Genomic DNA, 20,516 nt, shown 5'->3' with positions numbered 1-20,516 from the left:
TGATGTGTCTGGGTCTGGCTTTCTGTCCTTAACAGCTTTGTCTGCAACATGCTGGCATGTCAGGCAAGTCTTTCCAGTGAGAGGGTAGGAAAAACTCAGCAGTGGAGGCTCTAGGGCTGTCAGGGGGTGACCAGAGCAGGGGACAGGCTGACTCTCAAGGACCATCGCTCCGTGCTCCTCTGTACCCGCGTGGGAGTAAGAGAGCAGTTCCCACAGCACCAGGAGGTCAAGCTCTGCCTGGTTGGTGCTGGAAATTCTGCTGTTTGACACCTACATCCTAAATGGGTGTGAAATGGTGAGGAGGCTGCATTTGATGACAGTTACTCATCCTAGGGAGGATGTCAAAGGGGTCTTACAGGATGGAGCAATAAAATAGCAGGTCCTGTTCAGTGTAGGTAACTGTAAAAGTGATGCAGGTGGGAATATGCACTCTCACACGGGCACGTAACACATGGGACTCTGAGCTGAGCTTTCTGCTCAGGAATGGCGTCTTGTGTCTGAAAATGTCAGCTCAGCAAGGATCAAAAAAGAAAAGTGGTTAGGAAAGGTGGAGAGAAGAAAATAAAGGACATCATCTGGCACGGTATGAACCCACAGTTTTCTCATCGTCCTTCTCATCTCAGAAAGGATGCGGTGGAAGATAAGGGCAAACAAGGACAATCAAAGATCCAAAGACCACGTGAGTGGTGGAAGCCAGGCTTTAAAACCAGATCGGAGGAGGTGGGGCTTTGTGCAGCAACGGTTGGGCTGTGCAACTCGTTGCCAATTGGTCCTAAATGTTTACGCAGATTCAAGGGGAGCCTGGAAGAGCACTACTAGGTAGAAACCACATCTGCCTGAGGAAACCTCCTGGGCTGAAAAGTAGTTGGAGGCCAGGAAAGTCCTCAGGGGATATATCAAATTGGCCTATGCCACCAATGCAGCCATGAAAGCACATGGTTGTCCACCATGCTTTCCTCCCACTGGGACATGAACAGGCTTGATTTTTAAGACAAAGAGTTTATGGTTAAAAAACCCCGATGGTACTCAAGGAAATGCAAAGGGAGAGGCAACAGTCTGGCTGTTCCTGGAGGGGAACCAGCAAGGACATCAGGGTCTGGGAGGTGGGGAGGCTTATCTTGCAAAGCCCTGGTGTCATGGCATGCAGGGGTACCTGCAGGGTTAGGAAAAAGGGAAAATTTATTCCATGGAGCAGGACAATGAAGGTTTTCATTGCATCTTTCTGCTCAGTTTTTTTGTTTTTTGCTGGTGACTGTGTGATAAAACATCTCGATGTTGAAACAGAGCAGTAATTCAGGTGCCTTCAGTTCCGCATTGTCTCTCTGGCTGCAGCTGTTGGGCAGGAGTAATCTCCCAGGCTACACCAGCCTGGCTGCTCTGGAAGGGACTGGTGCAGCCACCAAGCATGATGCATGGAGACCAGCAACATGAGCCTGTGGGTGAATGTTATCCTGCAGGCATTGCAGCAGGAGAGGAGCACGGAAACTGCTCTCAAGTGGTCATCTGTTGCAGGAAAAAGAGGTGGCCCATAGGCACGGTGGCTCCCAGGATTTGGTGGCCCCTTGTGCACAGTGGCTAATGGGCACAGTGGCCCATAGGCACGGTGAGCTGTGAGCATGGTGACTTTTGGGGTGCAGCGGCTCCCCAGGCACAGTGACCCTCTGGGAATGGTGGCCCATGGGCACAGCAGCTCCCTGGGCAGGGTTGCCCATGGGCGTGGTGTTTCCCCGGATTTGGTGGCTCCCCGGAGACTGGTGTTTCCTAGGATTTAGCCACTCCCTGGGGATGGTGGCCCATGGGCACGGTGTTTCCCAGGATCTGGTGGCCCACAGGCACGGTGTTTCCCAGGATCTGGTGGCTCCCTGGGGACGGTGACCCTCCGGGCACGGCGCTCCCCGCCCACGGTGGCTCCCGGGCACGACGACCCAGGGAGCGGGGACCTCGCAGGTCCGCTGCATCGCCGGGGGCCGGTCCGGGGTCCCCGGGGGGGGGCGGGGTCCGGGGCGGGGAAGGGACCGGGGCCGCCCCGCCACCATCCCCCTTAAACCCCGCCTCCGGGCGCGGCCGCCCCCCCAGCCCCGCGCCCGGTGCTCGGCGCTGCCGGTGCTCGGCGCTGCCGGTGCTCGGCGCTGCCGGTGCTCGGCGCTGCCGGCGGGATGTACGCCGGGAGGAAGAGGAAGAAGCCGGTGCCGAAGAGGTGGGTGCAGCGGGGTGGGGGTCGGGCGTGCACCCGGGGGGGGTTGGGAGGAAGGGTGCTTCCCCGGTAACAGGCGGGGGGCGGCAGGTTGGCAGCCGCTGGGAAGGGGGAGGAAGCTGGGGCAGGTGGGGGGGGACCGGGCGGGGTGGTAGAAAACGGGTCTGCGAGGGTCAGACTGGTTCTGGGGAACTGCATGAGGCTGCTCTGATGTGAGCATTGAAGCAGCAAAAGAAATAGGGAGACAGCATGCTTGGGCTACTCTGTTTTAATTAGGGTTAATTGGAGCTAATGCTTTGTAGGCTCTGGCACGCTGGTGAAAAAATAAAAATCCCGATGATGATTGTGCTGCATCCCCAGTGTTCCCGTGAGGAAGCTCGTTGGAGAGTTTGAGATGCTCAGCTGTCCTCTGGTTTGAGTTGCAAGCTGGCTCACGTTTCAGTGCCTCCGTAAATCGAACGTACAGCAATTACTATTTACCAAAAGATCCCTATTCCTTAATAATTAATTAGCATGCTGCTCAATAGCTGTTGCATAATGCTCCCCTGATGTGTCGCTGGAGTTTCCTGGCTTTGGGACTCCCGTGCCTCCCCCCATACCAGCTCTGAAGTCACATCAGCCTGTCTACCTCGGGTTACCAGGTGTATAGGAAATAAAGGTGTGTATATGTATTTCTGGGAGGCAGTGGAGGGGGGAGACAGTTGACCTGAACCCAAGTCTGTCATGAAGGAGGGAGCATCAACATTACAAATGTATGGTGAGATGTTAAGCTGAGCCCAAGCCTGGGATAAAGGAGGGAGCGTCAACGTTATAAACCTGTGGTGAGAAGGTGAGCCGGAGCCTCTCTTGGGTGTTTATTAGTGAGTCTTAAAGAAGTGTGAAAATGCGATGGGTAGCTGCTCTGCCTCCAACCTTTCTCCTGCTCACCTCGGAGTGATGATTCCAGCCCTGTGGTGGGGCTGGTGTGGCCAGACTGAGGGTTTGGGCTGGATTCGTGTGGCTCAGGGTGCGGGAGAAGGTGTCCCTTTGGAGCAGAAGGGACCTGGATCCCTGGTACTGCAGGGCCAGCCTTGGGAATTGGAAAAGATTCTTTTCCTCTGTGACTGGGCAGATCTTGCGGCAGGGTCCTGCTGGGAGAGGTCAGGCAGAGCAGGGCTGGGGGCAGCGGGATGTGCAGCCAGCCGGGTGGGGAGGGAAGGATGGGGTTAGGGAGTTCTCTGGTCCCTTTGCAGCTTGCTCAGGGCTTTTTACTTATTAAAAAAATTAATAAAAATTAGGAGACAATATATCAGCTCAGGCAACCTCAGCTGTGTTAATAGTTAATATCACTTGGTACTTGCCAGCTTGCAAAAGTGATAAACTTCCTGCTGGGTTCCTGGTTCAAAGGGCAACTGGGGAAAAACAACACTGCAGCAGTGGCACAGCCTTTGCCCTCCTGGGAGCAGAGCTTTCCCTGCCGCTCTGCTCCAGCCCGTCTACACAGATGTCAGCCGCTTTTCTCAGCAACTTCATCGTGAACTTTGTGGCACGGCCATGCTGAGCTTTGCACCTTATCCATTTCATAAGACTGTGCCGCATTAGAACTCCTGCAAACAGAACGGGGGCTCAGACTTCTTTAAAGTGCCTTTTCCTTGCTTGTTGCATAGGTGTTGAGCTGCTTTGTTGAAGTCCAGGTTGTGCTTGGGTAGCAAGCGCTCCCTGGGACAGCCTTGCATGGTGCCCGGGGCCAGGAAAGATTGCCAGTGCTTAGACCTACAGTGTGGATGGAGACAGGCCTAAGGGCAGGGAATTTAAACAGATTTTAAACATCTAGACCAAGTGTCACTGTTTCCATGAGTGGCAGGAAACGTTGTTGCCTGCAGTGCTTGCTTGTGCGGATTCTCTGGTGGCTAATAATGCGGTTGTGCTCAAGTCAATGCCTTTTCCTTGGTAAGTTCATGTGATGGGGGGCTGGCGGTTCTCCTGGCCCTGCCTGCTGGCTTGCATAGAGCTCTTCGGAGCTTCATAAATGCCTGGCAGAGAGCAAACAGAGCTGTTGGCAATGAGCACCTGGAAGCTGTTTCCCTATGGCATCCATAAGGATGGAGAACTGTGAAGCCTCTGGCCCTGGGAGTTCCTGGGTGCAGCGTTTGCCCACAGAAATAGGCTGCAAAAAGAGCCACTTGGCATCACCAGAGCCATTTGCCTCTTCGTCATCTCTCCTCTCGAGGCTAGCCATGAAACACCCTGCGTGCTGCAGCTGGGGACATGCACGAACAGAGATGTTGAGGTGTCCTCCTTAGCCTCCTTTAGCTTCGCTGCTGACTATCACCACATGTGTCTCAGGCAGAGCATTTCCAGTGCTTGGCCAGACTATCCAAGAGACCCCATTACACCTCTGCGTTTTACCCACTCCCATACAGAGCAGCACTCCTTGCTCATCTCCAGTCTCATTTTCTCTTCTTTCTGGCTGTTTGTGGGCTAGATTTGGATAGTGAGTGGGCAGAGGACTTTTCTTTAAAGGATATCTGAGGAAACTCAGAATAATTTTCTTTACCTCTCTCTCTCTTTTTTTTTTTATTAATCAGAGACAGAGTCAAAGGAAAACTATTTCATTTTTTCCTTCCTGATGAGTGACCGTGACTTCAAAAGTGTTTAAGCCACTGGCTAATGGAGTACATAAAAGCACTGGTGCCAGTGTGTTTTGCCCAGCTTGTATGGACAAGTTTGGTGATGAGTTGTACCCAGCCTCTCTGAGAAGCAGGGTATATCCCTCCTGATGCTTATGTTACAAAAGAGCATGATTGAGTTTTTCTGGAGAAATGCTACAATTTTCCATTCATGCTTAGAAGATCCCTTGGTAGCTCTCTGCAATGAAAATTCAACAGGCACCTCACTGCATTTCATTTAATGCTCATTTCCTCTCTTGTCACACATGTGAGCAGTCCTGCCAGATGAGATTTAAGAGTGGTAGTAGAGAGGAGAGTTTAAATTGCTGCTAAATACTGGCAGATCCTGTTATCCAAAGCTACTTTATGAAGCAAGGATGCCTGCAGAGAGGGAGTTTGTGGTTAGACAAATTACATCAAAACAATAAAAGCTGCATGTTAGGGGATGCAGTGGAACCAAATACAGAGGCAGGGGTCTGAAGGGTTTTTCTTCAAGCTCGAAAATTCAAACCAGCATTAAAAACCAAAGGAGACAAGGTGACATCCAAGACTCATTAAAGTTATTAACTAACCTCTTACTGCTGTGGCTGGGATTTCAGCTGTAGTGTGTGAAATAACTGCAGCTGATAGAGATGGGTCCCCATGTCAGCTTAAGACAGAGAAGAGCTGCTCTCATGGACCCTACTCCTTCTGCAGATGGAGTCCCAGACGGTCCCAGAGCCTAAGTTTGGCATCGGATGTTGTTTTAGGTTGGAAATGCCCATCTGAAAGGATCAGAAATCAGAATGTTGGAAGAGAACAAATTTTTTTTTTAAATCTTTTTTTTTTTTTAAAAAAGAGGCTGTTTTCTAAGTGCTGTGCCCTAAGCCACCCTATGTAGTATCTCTTTGTCCAAATCCTGTCATTAACTTTCACATGTGCTCCTCTTTGTAATATTCATAATTAAAGCAATGGATTCAGGCTCTGAGCAGTCAGAGGAAACTTAAAAGAAGCTAATTGAAATAAAGTCAAATAAAAAATCTTTTTGGACCTTCCTGCTTTTCATTCTTGCTATTTGTTAGCATGCTTATTGCCAAGGCCTGGCAATCTTCTGAGCAACTCAAGGTAGAGCTTTCTGCGGCGAGGAGCTGGTGTGAGCATGTGGCGTGTGGCCAGGGAGAGACCTCCTGTGTGAGAAAGGTATGGGATGAGGAAGAGGAGAAAGGGTGGACAGAGCAGAGTGTGGGTGGAAAAGTCTAGCCAGACCTCCAAGAGATGCTCTGATGGCTTGTAGATCTCCGCCCTCAGTGTCCCTTTCCCTGCCAGGGCTCAGTGGTGGGAGCAAGGCTGTGGTATCCAGCTGAGCTGTCTCAGCTAGACTGCACATTAAGGTGCCCATCTGAGGATCACCCCACACTCCAGCTGGAGAACATCATGCCTGGGGCTGCACAAGGTGGCTGGTTGGGATGGCCATGTCTCCTCCAGCCATTGCCTTGTGGGGTTGCTGGAGCTTGCTCTCGCTGCCGTGTGGCCTTACCTTGGCCACCTGATGTTCTACTGTTGTTGTGGCTGCACTAAAGGCAACACTGGGTTTGGAAAGAGCCTCTCAGACAGGCTCACTTTGATTAAACTCTCCTTTGCCTCTTCCAGCCCCAAACCACCACCCCCTGAGGGTGTGAAGTCCAACCCGTCCAAGCGGCATCGAGACCGGCTCAACCAGGAGCTGAACAAGCTGACTGGCTTGCTGCCCTTCCCTGAAGATGTGCGCACCAGGCTTGATAAACTCTCCATCCTCCGACTGGCTGTCGGATACCTGAAGGTGAAGAGCTACTTGATGGGTGAGTATCCATGTTGCGAGGGGTGAAAAAGCCCCTGGGGTCAATCCCCACTGCACAGCTCCTATCCCACCCCAAGCCATGTTTGCTTTGGGATGGAAAGTTGTGTCTCCTGAAGGCAGGATGATGATGAGCTGTGGTATCAGAACCTTGTATGTTAATACATCACTGTTGCACCTTTAGTTGAGATGTTGGCCTGAAAATGCCCTGGAAAATTGGGGAGGAAAGAGCTGTGTCTCCAGAAATGTGGAGCAGTTGGCAATGGTTCCTGGGAGTTGCTATGCTCATGGAACATCTACCCCTCAGGTCTTCTTTTGCTGTCATGACACACATTTTATCCATGTCCCCGTGGAAGGAATCACCTTCATCTTTGGATGCTGCACGCCCAAATCTAATCCTCTTCAGTCAGTTACGGGGGCTTGGTGTCTCACAAAAGCAACATCCTTGGGAAAATGAGACCACCTAGTTTGGTCTTGGAAACTGAGGTGCAGGGGTGGAGAGAAGGCAGGCAATTGATTTGGGAGAGGCTGGGGGGGTGTTGGGAGCAGAGGACCCTGGCCCCATCCCTTTCAGAGGGGGTGTCTGGCAGAGAAATGGCACTGTGGGTGGAGGGGAGCAGCTTGGGTGCCTGTCCAGCAGACGAGACCTCCTGCAAAGTTTCTCCATCTACTTCTCATTAGCAGCAGTACCACCCCTCCTTTATGTCCAAAACCCCTCCTGTGTCCTGCTCCTACCGGTCTGCGGTGAAGAAGGGAGCAATAGGTAAAACAGTGTGTCTTGCTAACAGCAACATTTCCCTCATCTAACTGGAACTATGGTTTGTGATTAAATTAAAGTGAAAATCCCCAGGATCTGTGGGCTGCTGTCTCTGCTGGGCAGGCGGAGTGGCACGGCAGTAGGAGGTGTTGCACAGGGCTTGTTGAGGCTAGCTGGTTAAACAAGGCTGCTCCTAAGGCCCTCGTTCGGTTTGGCATCCCATCAGCTCATTTTTCTCCCCTTTCTTCCTTGGGCGGGGGGGGGTGTGTGGTGTGTCTCAGACATTGGTGGTTTACTGCTGAGCTTGCCACCCTGGCCTTCTGGGCTCAGCTGTGGTGGGTCTATTATACTTCTCTAATGAGCATTTCTATAAGATTGAGGGTGATGTCTCATACCCAGAGACCCCAGTTCATTTTTGCGGGATGAAGGATTGAGCTGATATGCCTGGAAAACCGATCTCCTCGCGTTTGCCTCTCTGCAGCCCTGCTGCTGTGGAAACCCTGGTACAGGGCAGCAACCGCAGCAGGAGAGCGATTGTGGCTCGACATCGCTGCTATTTTGCTTCTTTTCTTGGCATCAGGGGCTTTTGGGGTGTGTTTTTTCCCCAAGTGCTTGTAGGTCCTTCTTCCTGCTCACAGGTCACAGCAGCGATTGCCCTCTGGATTTTCAGTTGATGTACCTGAGATAGTTACTGCTGGTGAAAACACTTGTGCTGGGGCTGCAGGGTTTTTCTGCAGACCTTGGGTTTGAGAAGCTGGGATCCCTTGTACACATTACACATCACCTGATGTGGTGTTGCCTTTATGAGCAAGAAAAGTACTGCAAAGAGGAGGCCAGCCGAGCTACCCTGGGTGCACAGACCTGCTGGCCACCCTCCTACCCCAGCCATAGCCCAGGGAAGTTTTGTGCTGATACGCTCATGCCATACCCTGCTGAGGAGCCTCTTCCAGGCCCAGGAGTTGTGGATGGTTCGGCTCCTACTCCTGAAGCTGTAGCTCACATGTGGGGCTGCAATGGTGAGATCTCTCCGGCAGAGCTCATTTCTCAGGTGGGAACCAGAGCAGCTCCCTCCTGGTCCTCCAACTCCCATCCCTGGGACAGTGTTGGAGCATCACAACAGTGTGTTGCCTCTGCAAAGGATTTGAGGGTCACTGGCAGACCATCCAGTGTGGCTGTGAGTGTGGTGGACACTCGTCCTTCCCCTGGAGACGCTGATTGTTTGGCCCCAGATGCTGGCCTGACCTCTCTTGTGGTGTTAGCGGTTCCCTGAGTGCCTCTGGCACATCTTTGGAGTTGCCAGCTGCTGAAGGCTGTGCTGAGCCTGTGCCAGTACTGGCTGACTGTTGCTGGGTCAGAAAGGCTGTGACCCAGGAGGTCCTTCCTGGGAGCAGGACCCCAAAGGACATGGTGGGGGTGTGAAGAGGCACCTTGCCGTGGAGGGAAAATGTCTTGTGCTGGCTGCCTTTGCACAAGAGGGGTGATTGCTGCATGCACAGCATTAAATATGCTTTGGATGGTGCTGGGCTCCTCAAAGGCACGGTTGGACTGAGAGTGAGCCTTGCTGAGTGTCTCTTCCTCTATTTTCTGCTTTTTGTCAGGAAAACCTGGGAAATGGAATTCACTCCCTGCCCGTCTATGAGATGCAGGATGGGTAGCTGGGAAGTAAGGCAGCCTAATGCAGTGATGGCAAGATGCGATGTTTTGGGGATGCAGCAGGTCCTTCTGTCTAAGGCAGTGCTGGCATAGCATTAACCTGCACTGCATTCTTCACTGATATTCAAAAAAAGGCATCAATCAGCCCTCCTTACTGATACAGCTGGACTCTGCAGCACCCAGCATGTGTCTGGGCTAAGAGGGAAAAAGGGGGTGCAGACCCTGGATGGGGGGGTAGTCACCACACATCCATGAGTCACCAGGCTCCCCTGCCTGCCAGCAGGACACAAACTGCAGGCTGCAAGGTGAATAAAGCCTGAAAGGCTGCCAGGGATTGCTTTCATAACCTGCTTACAAAAGCAGTTGCTTAAACGCTGTGGAGCAGTGCTGGAGGGCTGGGGTGACTCTTGCAGCTGGGGGGAGGCATGGGCTGGTGTGTGTGCATGGCATGACATGGAGGGCAGTCAGAATGTATGGACAGAGACAGGTTTCATCTCCAGTGCCTTGGGTTCAAAGGAACGGGCGATGGACCCTGGTGAAGGCAGGGCATGTGGAGGGCAGGAAGCCATCAGCACCTTTTTATACTTAAAGGCTCCTTATCGCGTCTTCTCCCCTCCAGACTGACCAAACTTGGCTCCCTTAGCTTTTGCACCATGTCAGGTTTGTAACCTGTCCCTCGGGGGCATCTCTCTGCAGCTGGGGATGCCGGTCCCCAGGAGGAGACCCCTGTGCCAAGCTCTCCAGCTGGGACCCCTACCTCTGAGCAGCAGCGGTTCCCACTGGATGGGCTCACCATGTGCTTCCCAGTGTGAGAGCTGCTTTGGTAAAGCAATCATCACTGCATGCATTCACGTTTGGTGGCAGCCTTGTCCCCTCCTTGGAGACCCATTCTGCCAGGCCAATTACTCCCATTTGGCCACTGTGCCTTTGATTTCCATCCCCTCCTCGCTTTGCCCGTGTCTGCCCTGAAGTTCATCTTGTTTGACTTCAGATCATCCCACCGATTCATCAAGGTCGACCTTGGTTTGAGCCCTGCCTGATGAAGACCAGTGTCATCTGCAAGTCACAGCAACTTGCTCATGGTGTATCATGTCAGGCGTTTCAGGGGGAGATGGTGTAAGCCCTTGTGCTGTGCTTTCCCATTCAGTTTTGCTGTCGTCTGCTTTCTGCTTCGTGCAGGCTCCTCTCTTGCAGCAGGAGAGTGTGGTATTGCCTGGTGAGCATCCCCATCCTCTGCTGCCTCAACCTGTCTCCATCAGCAGCCCAAGCCCATTGCCTTGTCTCCAGGCAGCTTTAATTGGTGCCATATTGATAAAGAGTTCCTCTTTCCAAGCATTTCTGTCAAGTCTGGGTACTTGTCTGGCCCTTTCTCCTAGGCAAAGGGTTAATAGAGTCTATGTGGAACCAAAGTACGTGGTTATAACCAGTCTGGCAGGGAGGTGGATGCCAGCGGGTGACCCTGGACATATGCCTGCCTGGGCTGTGTCACAGGTTAAAAGTAAAAATCCCATGTACTGCTAGAGATGGTTCTTGCAAGAAACACAGCAAGTGCCAAAAAGCCCACCCGAGGCTCTGCCTCCTCTTGGTTTCATGTCTTTGGAGCAGATATTCAAGTCTTTGGGGCAGGAGATAGACCAATTGTTGTGAAAGGCAGAAGGAATTAGCTGCTGCCCACCATTTGGTGTCCTTCTGCTCTCCCTCCCTGCTTTAAGTTTCCCATCCGGCATAATGCATGGTGGTGCTTCTGGGAGTAGAGACGAACCAAACTGAGTTTGGCTTTTTGTTGCTGGTGGTGGGTTTCTTGGCTTTTTTAATTTTCATTTCAAATGTTTGGAGAAAGACTGGTAAGAGACAAGATGGATGATGCTTCTTCTGAACAATCCTCTGGTCCTCCCTGCCATATCTGCATTGGCAGGTATTTCCTCCTGCTGTGGCTTTTGCTGGTTTGGAAACTAACTCAGTAAGACCCCGTAGAGGTGACAGGTCTTCTGCTGGTTTCTTCTTGGGGGTGGTGGAAGGATCCACACACCTTCCTCTCCAGAGGTCCCATCCTGAAGAGCATGCAACACCTGCCTGAGTTATCAGGGAAACTTCACTTGCATTTTTGCTGGCCAGGCTTTGTGCTGGTGTCCAGAAGCTTGTTTTGGCCATGTCAGTTCGTGCGCAGGCTGAGCTTATCCAACTGCAGCCCTTGGTCAGAGCTGCTGTTTTATCCCTTTTTGGTCTCTTGAGGCAGTCAGACTTGCTGCCTGGCCACCTGAAGCAGGAAAACCAGCATACAGCCTTCCCTGACAGCTTCAGAGACCTGCATAGGTCCAGCATGGAGGTTTTGCTGATAACTTCCTGGGAGCTTCAGGTTTTCCTGGAGCCCTCCGCTCTGACACCAGCAGACAGGGCTGCAGTAACCAGCAGGCTCATAAAAATGCATGTGGCATATGTGACGCTGGCCCAGGTCAACATAAGTCATCTGCCACGCAGATGCCATGAACAAGCAGCGGCTGGTGGAGAAAGATCTGTTTTAGAAATGTTTTATAAGACCTCCTCTAAGCAGAACAAATGGTATCAACTTCTGTGGATAGACTGAAAGCTCAGCAAGGATGGTTAGTGTTCTCTGACAAGCTCTACAGCTTTTCTGATCTTTTTCTGATCTTGTGCTATTTTGGGGGTTGACTACTCTTCATGGAAAAAATGACCAATTCCTGGTGTTTCCACCAGTTTGCATCTTAGACTGAGCATGGCCATCACTTTGAGGGAATGAGCCCAGCTCTTATTTTGCATGTTGGATTTAGAGCTGGGTTTGCACAGATTTTTGTGCCTACTGTAAATGTTTGCACGGTGACTTTAGTAAGGTTGCTTTATCTGAAGGACAAAGCAAACAGGATTCATGATGGATTCATGTTAAAAGCTTGGTGACCTAAACGTGAGTTTTGCAGAACCATGCAACTGAATCTGTTATCATGCAACTGAATCTGTTATCCTTCAGGAAACCACGCTCTGGGCTGGCTGTGTTGTGGCCTCTAAATCTGTCCTTCTGCAAGCTTGGTTTATATCCAGTGTCCAAACTCTGCTTTCAGAAAGGAAATTGCAAGTGGGCTCAGGGTGATGTCCTGAGGCTCCTCGTTTTCTTGTGCTACATGCTCCCTCCAGCTGTAGGACAGCTTTCCTGTGTTGTCTGCAACTTTTCTGGCTGCTTACGCAAGGAGAAATGTGAGAGTTTCCAGCCTTCTCCATCTTCTCTGGTGTTTCTGATACATGGCTACTATGTGCCTCTGGCTTGGGAACAGATCTATTTAATGGGGTTTAGGAAGTCAGGCACTGGGGTCTGGGGCAGTGTCCTGGGTGGGACAGAGTGGAAGGCAACCCATAGTGAGTTTGGATGTTGGTAACAGTGCCTGCTTACATGGTGGATACTGGAGAAAGGGACTTGTCCCATGTCATCTGGGTGGGGTCAGACCCGGGTCATCTGGGGCCCATGCTGGAGGTCGGTCTGGTTGGCTGCCCTGGCTAGCGGGCTGGCACTGAGCAGGGTGTGCATTGGCCAGGGTATCCTTTCCTGCTAGTGTTTGCCCAGCCCCATCAACAAACTCAAAGCAGAAAAGAAATTGATGGCCAAACTCTCTGGGGAACTGGCTCCCAAAGCTTGGGCTTTCTTGTGCTTGCCTGATGTGAAACTCCAGTGTCCCCTCCTGGATATCCCTGTGATACTCCTCCATAATGCTGCTTTTAGCTCACCATCACCTTCCTCAGGGTGTGAGGAAGAGCTGGTTGGTGGGCACAGCAAGGGGGATGGCCAAGGTGAGGGCCAGCCGTGAGAGCCATGGGTCAGCAGCAGGTACACGGAAGCTTCTGCATTCTTGCCTCTCCCACCCGGGGAGGATCACGGTTATCATGATATATACTTGGTGTCTGCAGTTGGGTAAGCAGGCAGCAGGATCGCAGCTGGAAGCTCACAAGGATTTGATATTTGAAAGTTGAAAGAAAGTGCTTTTGGAATTTGAACTTGGTTCTGGAGCATGGGGCTGTTTGGAAACCAGGAGATTCTATTGCAGGCTAATGACTCACTGGATCATCTTTTAAATCTGCATTGCTTTTAAATATTTTCTGTCTGTGCTTTAATGAGAAACCAGAAAAACTTGTAGTTTGCTGGAAATGACAAGCTTCAGGCATTGAGAAGAGAGCTCTCAAAGCTCCGTGCATCCATAGGCTCATTTGGGGCATACACACATCTGCTGTAACTTGTTTGTCCCCTCGTGCAAGCGCTGCAGATGTACAGCTCTCTTCTGCCTGGTATCACAGTCTTCCCTGTGCAAATTAAAAAAAATAAAAGAAATAGTGGAAATTTGGCATGCGAGTTTGGAGTCTGGTGTTCAGGGAAATTATCTGGATTGGCCATGATTGTCAGCTCCTGAACAACTCCTTCCCGTGGGGTTGGGTGGGACTGGACTTTGAGATTGGTTGCTAAAATCTCAGCACATTTTAGCCAAGCTCTTCTACAGTATGAAAGGCAGCAGGATTGGTCTCCCTGCTCTCCTAGGAGTAGCATGGGGGCTGCATAAATCACTGCTGGTGAAGCTGAAGGCAGCACTGTCTCAGGTTTGGCATATGGCAGATGTGTGTCTCAAGCCACAGTGGCCCTCAGGTGATGTGTGTCAAGTACCAGCAGGATGGTGGTGGCTATGTCCCCTGGGTCTGACTCTTCCCTGTAGTCAGGAGGAAGAAGAGACCCAGAAGTCCAGATTTCCCTCTTCCTTTGCTTTGCAGCATGCACTTCTCACCATCTTGTGGCTGATGCACACCTAGGGGAACAGCTTGCCCTGTGCAGTTGGCTATACTTCAGGTGGGGACCTGCAGTAGTTGAGCAGTCCTGTGTTCACTCTTCTCCTGAACTAGATGAAGCACCTTCATGCACCCAGGGTCAGAGCCTGCTTTGAGCATTAGGAAAGCTTCAATCTTACCCAAGGTTATATGGATAAAACATGGCAAGGTGGAGTTTCAAGGGCTTGGTGTCTTCCAAGCTTTGCTCATCAGATCGAGCCTTTGAGTGCTGGTGGATAGCAATGACAACTCTGGTGCTATCAAAACCTGCCATGAAGGCACTTAAAGGTTTTGTCAGTTGTATAAAAAATGGCTGAACCTCACTGCCAGACCTGCGCTGAGCTTTTGTCTGCAAACCGATTTGCAGTGGTTGCTACTTGGACCTATGTCTGATGGTCTCCCAGATAAATCTGGAGTGACGTTGCTGATCCCTGTCTCTTTGAGAGTAAGTGCTCAAGGAGAAAAGCTTGTCTCTATGTTCGCAGTGTTGCTGGCTGCTATGATGCTCTGGGCTCTGTGATGGGAGCTCCACTTGCTGCAAACAGTGAGATCTCATGAAAGCTTGGATGGATTTGTGTAGTGCTGAGTGGTTTGGAAAACCTCCAGCTAGCTGGAGATCTGCGCTGGGGTTCATTTCCTAGGGTTCGCGTAACAAAAGCAGCAGATGCTGGGGGTTACAGATGTGGCTCTGCCAAGCATGAGAGCAGCAAGAAAATGGGACTTAAAATGCTCTGAGAGGTGGAGAGGATGTGCTTAGGTTATGTGCTGCCATGCCTTCTTCCTAGATTAAGGTCACCCGGGTAGTAAGGTCTGCAATAGAGAGAACAGTGGAAAACCCTCTCCTGGTATGATACCATGCTCTGGAATTTGGCAAAGTTTGAGATGACTAACAGCTCCTAACAAATGGCAAGTAGTGGGGTACCTCCTTGTAACCCACTGGCCCACACCCAGCCCAGTGTCAGCCTGGGACAGGAGATGCCATTTTCCACGTGTGTGTTTTTGAGAACGTGTGGTCCACACATGTGTCCTTGTTCTGTTTCATCTCCTGCCAAACCTCCACCAAACACCCAGTCTGGTCTGCTGCCCAAGCATAAGGGAGGGCAGGATAGTGTCCTGCAGGGGCTGTGACCCAACTTATACGTGGCAAGCCTGTCTCCTTTGCAGGCTTCACTCTGCGCCTTGCAAGCACGGCTGGAGACCTAGAGGTATGCCTACAAGGTTATTGGGCATTTTGGCTTGGTGGAGAGCAGGGGTTAAGGCTGCAGGAAGGACCTTCCCAGGTGGGACCACCTTCAGGGACTGTTCTTCATGCTGATGCACCAGAGGTGTCACGTCACAGGCTGTGAAGAGTAGTCAGTGTTGCAGCTGACATTTATATACGTGGATGTATTTTTAGACTGTGCCCATATCATGGTTGCAACATATTTAGGATGAACCTGGGGAAGGTCTTGCATGATGCAGCCTTTCACCTGGGCACCTAGGGCTTTCCAGACAGCCACAATGGGATCTTCTGCTTGGTCTGTCCTGAGCAAGAGCTTGTCTTGCCAGGTCCAAGTGGTCCTGGCTGACATCTTTCAGCCACGATGACAGCCTCTTAGCTCCACAGCAAAGCCTAGACCTGCCATTTGCAGGCAGGCATTTGAGCACCAGCAGATACCAGTGCAGAGATGGATCCCACGAGGATGTGCTGGGTGGCATGGTCCTGCCACCACGGGAGCTGGAGTCCTGATGGGTCTCCATTCACCTGCCAATGAAGGAGTGCAGGATGAATCCCCCCAGGTCTGTGCTTCCCACCAGCAGTCTCAGATGTTCGCCGTCCCTGCACTGGTGCAGTTAGGAAGGCTAGATCCAAGATCCCCCTCTGCCCTCTGTGCTCATGGTCCTGGGAAATCTGCTCTGGCCGACCCTGCTCAAGCACGGGGGTGGCCTAGGAGATCTCACGAGGTCCCTTCACAGCTCTGCTGCGGGGCAGCTGGCAGCAGGTTTCACTGAGTAATCTCACTGCAGTCAGCATTAAATTAGCTTTTTTCATTCATCTCCTTGTCATTTGCTGTTACCGTGGGCCAGAGCTGCAGGGGTCTGGACCTGAAGTAACTGATGCAGTGAAAGGAGTCAAGTTTAAATCCCTCCCTGGGCAAGATCCTGCAGGACCGTGTGGGAGCGTTTGCAGCAGCAGCAGGTTGGAGAGGTTGGCATGGATTTTGGGGCTGCCAGCTCTCCCCTGGGCATTTCTGTGCTCCTTGGAAAAAATGCTGGGTGACTTTTTCTAATAGGTTTATAATCTGTGGTTTTGGCATTTGCCTGTTTTACTTGGACGGCATGAGCCTGCTCTGCTTGGCACGATGCCTTTGTTAAACAGCTGAGGCAAAGGTTGGTGCTAATTTGACAGAGTTTGGGACTGAGTCCAAGAGGAAAATGATTGTGCATGGCTTGGTGTTGCTGGAGGAGCTGGGAGCTCCTGGTTTCTTGATGCCAGGCATCTCTGGACTCTGTTCAAAGAGAAACGCTTGCCACGGGTGAAGTCTGTCATCTCCCACTGGTGTAACTTGGTCCACAAGAGCAGAAATGACTCCAAGATTTTTTTACCAATAACTTTTTTTCAGTGACAAAACCATGCCAGAGGCAAGGGAGGTGTTAGCCTCCATGGCTGCACTGCGGTGTTTTTCTTTGTGAATGTGATGAGCAAAAAGTGAAGAGATTAGACTGCTTTGCTGCTTTTTCTTTCTTTCTCATGCCTGAGGTCTTTCATCCACGTTGCAGGGCTTAGAAACCTCCTTGCAGAGGCAAGAAAGCCAATCCAAAGGGATGCTCTTGGGGATGTACAGGACACATCCTGACTCATTAATGCTGAAAATGTTACTGATCCTGGCTTCCTTTTGAATGAAAGCCTTCCTGTCTTTGGGGATCACACCAGCAGCAGGAAGCCTCCTCCAGTGCTCTGGCTGGTGTAGGGGTTCAGGACAGAGCTGGATTTCCCCCTCCTGCCTTAAACATTACACATGGATAGCCTCTATCCCAGAACTTTGAATATATGAATGATCACCAAATTGCTTCAGCAAATGCCTAGAATTTGTCTAGTAACTGCAGATCACTTTTGTCATGGTCTTTTTCATCGTGCACTAATTCCTAGTAATTCTCAAAGGTGCAGAGCAGGAGGCTGAAAAAGCTGGGCACAAACAGCAAATGTGCATTGTCCTTTTATCTATAGTTATTTCTTTTACTGTGGGTATATTATAGCTTATATACATGCTGGACCTATTTCTTTTAATCCCATTCACTTTGTCGTCTCAGCTGCTTCGTGTGGAAGTGAGTCTCAACATGTAGTGAGTGGTTCATTACAACAAGTATCTTAAATGGGGGTGAATTAACCAGCTTTTAACATGGCTTGGCAGCTGCTTTATCCTGCCTTGCAGCAGATAGGGATCTCCTCTTCTTGCCATCAGTTGTTTTCAGTGTATCTTAGCTGTCTTGGAGATGTGCCTTCAGCAGGCTGAGGGACCCGGGGCTCTTGGTGGGATGCTGAGGGGTGGCATCTCCCCATCACGTAGCCTGCTCTGCTGGGGTGAAGAACCCTGGCTGTTGGTCCTCCCTGCTCCTGGTAGCGCCAGCTCCACCTTGACCTTGTAACAGGCTCTGCTCTGGAGTTGCAGCATGTCCTGGATGTGCTTTCTGCATCACCTTTGCCCAACTGCATCAAGGGAGCCAGTGGGAGGGGAAGGAGACTCCAAGTCACCACCCTGTGTTATTGGGAGATGGAGCCAGTGTTGCCTGTCATGGGGTGATCATCCTGCAAGTTGGTTATGGCGAGCGTGGATTTATGTGCTGGTGAAATCCCCCAGAGACTAATAACTTGTCTCAAGCGAATGGGTGACTTTTCAGGAGTGATCCCTCCCTCCCGTGAGGTTACCTGTGTGGCAGATGGGGTGGTGTTTTTTCTGCACTTTGATTAAAAGGATTATTTTTTTTTTCCTTTCAAAGTCAAAAAGTGACTGGGAGTAGTCTCTCTAGCCCTGGTGGTTACATGGGCCTGGAGACCTCTGTCTGGATGTGCTCAGGCATCTCTTGGGATTGCTCCCAACCCCTGTGGTTCTTGGCAATTTGGGCAAGGAAATGTTCAGAGACCTGATTGGAGCAGGAGAGCCACAAGGACACTTTGCTCCTGATTTGTTGGTTGAGGAGAACACCTGGTCATGACATGTTTGAACATGAACAGGGTCACCACCTGAAAAGGGGTAGAGGAGGTCTCCGGATCATCTAGACTGCTGAGGAATGGCTGTGGCTTCTGAGAGCAGCCTCAGCCCTGCCTGTCTGCTGGATGCTTACTCTACCACTGGCCATCCACATCAGGGTGGTTGTCTCTGGAAGCAGAGAAGCCCTCTGCAAGAAGACCGGGCCACAGGTGTTGAAGTGATGCTGAAAGTAAGGGGAGCTCATGTCACAAATTCCTGGATTATTTTGGTGGGAGAGTGCCATGCATTTTGCCTCACACACTGACCTCAGCATCTCCTTGGCCTTTGGCCGTGCATGGTGAGGACTGGGCTGGATGTGAACACCAGCTGCTCTACGCCACCAGTGCTTAGAAGCACCAGTTGTAATCCATGCCCTGCAGTTAGGACCTTGCAACTCCAGTGCGGTGATGCTTGGTGGCAAAGCTGTTGGCAGACACCATCTCTTTAGGTTTCCTACCCTCTCCCCGTGCTCCAGGCCTTCTCCCCAAGGCATGTCATCATAGTGTGTCCTATGGGAGGTAGATTCTGAAGAATTTTCTAGCTCAGCTGTGCAGAAGTGGACCACTCTGTGTTTGAGAGTAGGGGAAGTCAGCATCTCTGATGGGAGATTGAAAGCCCCTTGCTAAGATCAGTGGGAGAGTTGGAAGAAATAATTTTGTTGGAAAGCACAAAATCAGCAAATATGTGTTTCATGTTGGATTCTGTAAGCCCATAGCAGCTCTCCCCAGCTCGTTGCAGCTTTCCCTGCAGATGCTGCTGGTGGACACTGGGAGAGAGCTGGAGACCATGTGCTCTCGGGATGTGCATCCTCTCAAAATGCTCTATGCCCTTTTGGAGCTTTGTTTTGGAAGAACTTGGTTTCTTTTTGAATTTTCCTGCCAGCTTGCCTCATTTCAATGCTTTAGAGAGGAGTCAGCCCTTCAAAAGAATTCAAATTTAAAAAAAGAACCGATGTTTCATTTTGAAAGTATTCTGCTCCATCATGTGCAAATTGAAGCCATACCCGTGGTCCAGATGGGCTTTGGATGTTTTTCCTTGGGGATTGCTTGGCAATCGTGCGAGGAGGCTTTTTGCTTGGTGACTGCCTCAAATCTGCCTTTTGAAACTCCTAGGGAATGCCTTTCCTTGACTGGTGAGCAAACTGAGCACAGCAGCTGCTTTCCTGGCATTGAACCTCATCTTTCCCAACCTTTCCCAGAGGTCTTGCATCCCCTGGCCCAGCTGATCCACCTCTTGCTGATTTGGGAAGTGTCTATGCAGAGGGTTGTCCCCTGCAGAAATAGGAACGTGAGCTTACGTGGGGGGCAATGCAGATTTGTGGCATGGGCTAAACTGTGACCCACAGGGGAGCTGTCAGGGAGGGCATGTCCCGTGGGAGTTGCCCACAAGCTGAGCTTTCCTCCAGTGAGTGAGGGCACAGGATAGAAAGGGCAGAAGATTCACCTGCTGCCTGAGCATCTCCAAGGAGCGCTCAAAGTTTGGGCAAGGCCGAAGTAGCCCAGTTCTATCAGCAACAGAGATCAAAGCTAATTCTGCTTAATGGCCTCCAAGCATCCTCTCCACTTCTATTGAAACCTGTGTGATTGCAACAGTTTGGTTCCTCTGTGTCACCTTATGCAAGTCCTTCAGCTAATTGTCTTTAACCATGTGCCTGGTTGCTGAAAGCCTGCATGGGTGGGTGCTTGTTGTCACTCAGGCTCCACGTGTAAATAGATCTGAGCAATGTTTTGACCTCAGATTGGTTTTTAATACAAAAATGCAGATCTGTCAGGGAAAATGCTTGTGCATGTTGACGGTTTGAAGAAAAGCAAAATGTCTCCTATCAGCAGTTTCAGATGAAACTTTTTTTAGGTTTGGAATTATTTTGGCTTTGAACTTGGTGCTACTGGGGGTAGGGGGGGAACCAAACCTTTTGTATTGGTTTTGTGTGGCAAGGTTTTGGTAGTGGGGGGGGGTTACAGGGGGGTGGCTTCTGTAAGAAGCTCCTGGAAGCTTCCCCTGTGTTCGAGAGAGCCCATACCAGCCGGCTCTAAGACGGACCCGCCGCCGGCCAAGGCGAAGCCAATCAGCGATAGTGGTAACGCCTCTGTGATAACATTTTTAAGAAGGAAAAAAGTTGGGACAGACAAAAAAATGGCAGCCGGAGAGAGGAGTGAGAACATGTAAGAGAAACAACCCTGCGGACACCAAGGTCAGTGAAGAAGGAGGGGGAGGAGATGCTCCAGGCGCCGGAGCAGAGATTCCCCTGCAGCCCGTGGTGAAGACCATGGTGAGGCAGGCTGTCCCCCTGCAGTCCATGGAGGTCCACGGTTGTCCTGGTTTCAGCTGGCTGGGGTTGAACCATGACAACAGTGGAGCAGATATCCACCTGCAGCCCGTGGAGGACCCTACGCCGGAGCAGGTGGGT

General features: G+C 51.1%; 1 protein-coding gene across 1 annotated transcript in view; it reads left to right on the top strand.

Moving 5' to 3' along the window:
• The first annotated feature begins 2,117 nt into the window (after positions 1 to 2,117).
• LOC128144416 (aryl hydrocarbon receptor-like) overlaps positions 2,118 to 20,516 on the top strand; it is a 32,436-nt gene continuing 14,037 nt past the window's right edge. The window contains exons 1-2 of the mRNA XM_052793218.1: positions 2,118 to 2,197; positions 6,472 to 6,659. Of these exons, the coding sequence (XP_052649178.1) occupies positions 2,157 to 2,197; positions 6,472 to 6,659 (229 nt within the window). The 5' untranslated portion in view covers positions 2,118 to 2,156. The remainder of the gene's footprint in view (positions 2,198 to 6,471; positions 6,660 to 20,516) is intronic.

The sequence above is a fragment of the Harpia harpyja genome, chromosome 7 (genome assembly GCF_026419915.1).
Source record: "Harpia harpyja isolate bHarHar1 chromosome 7, bHarHar1 primary haplotype, whole genome shotgun sequence".
Lineage (NCBI taxonomy): Eukaryota > Metazoa > Chordata > Aves > Accipitriformes > Accipitridae > Harpia > Harpia harpyja.
The sequence above is the reverse complement of the archived record's forward strand: the minus strand, read 5'-3'. Positions and strand labels throughout refer to the sequence as shown.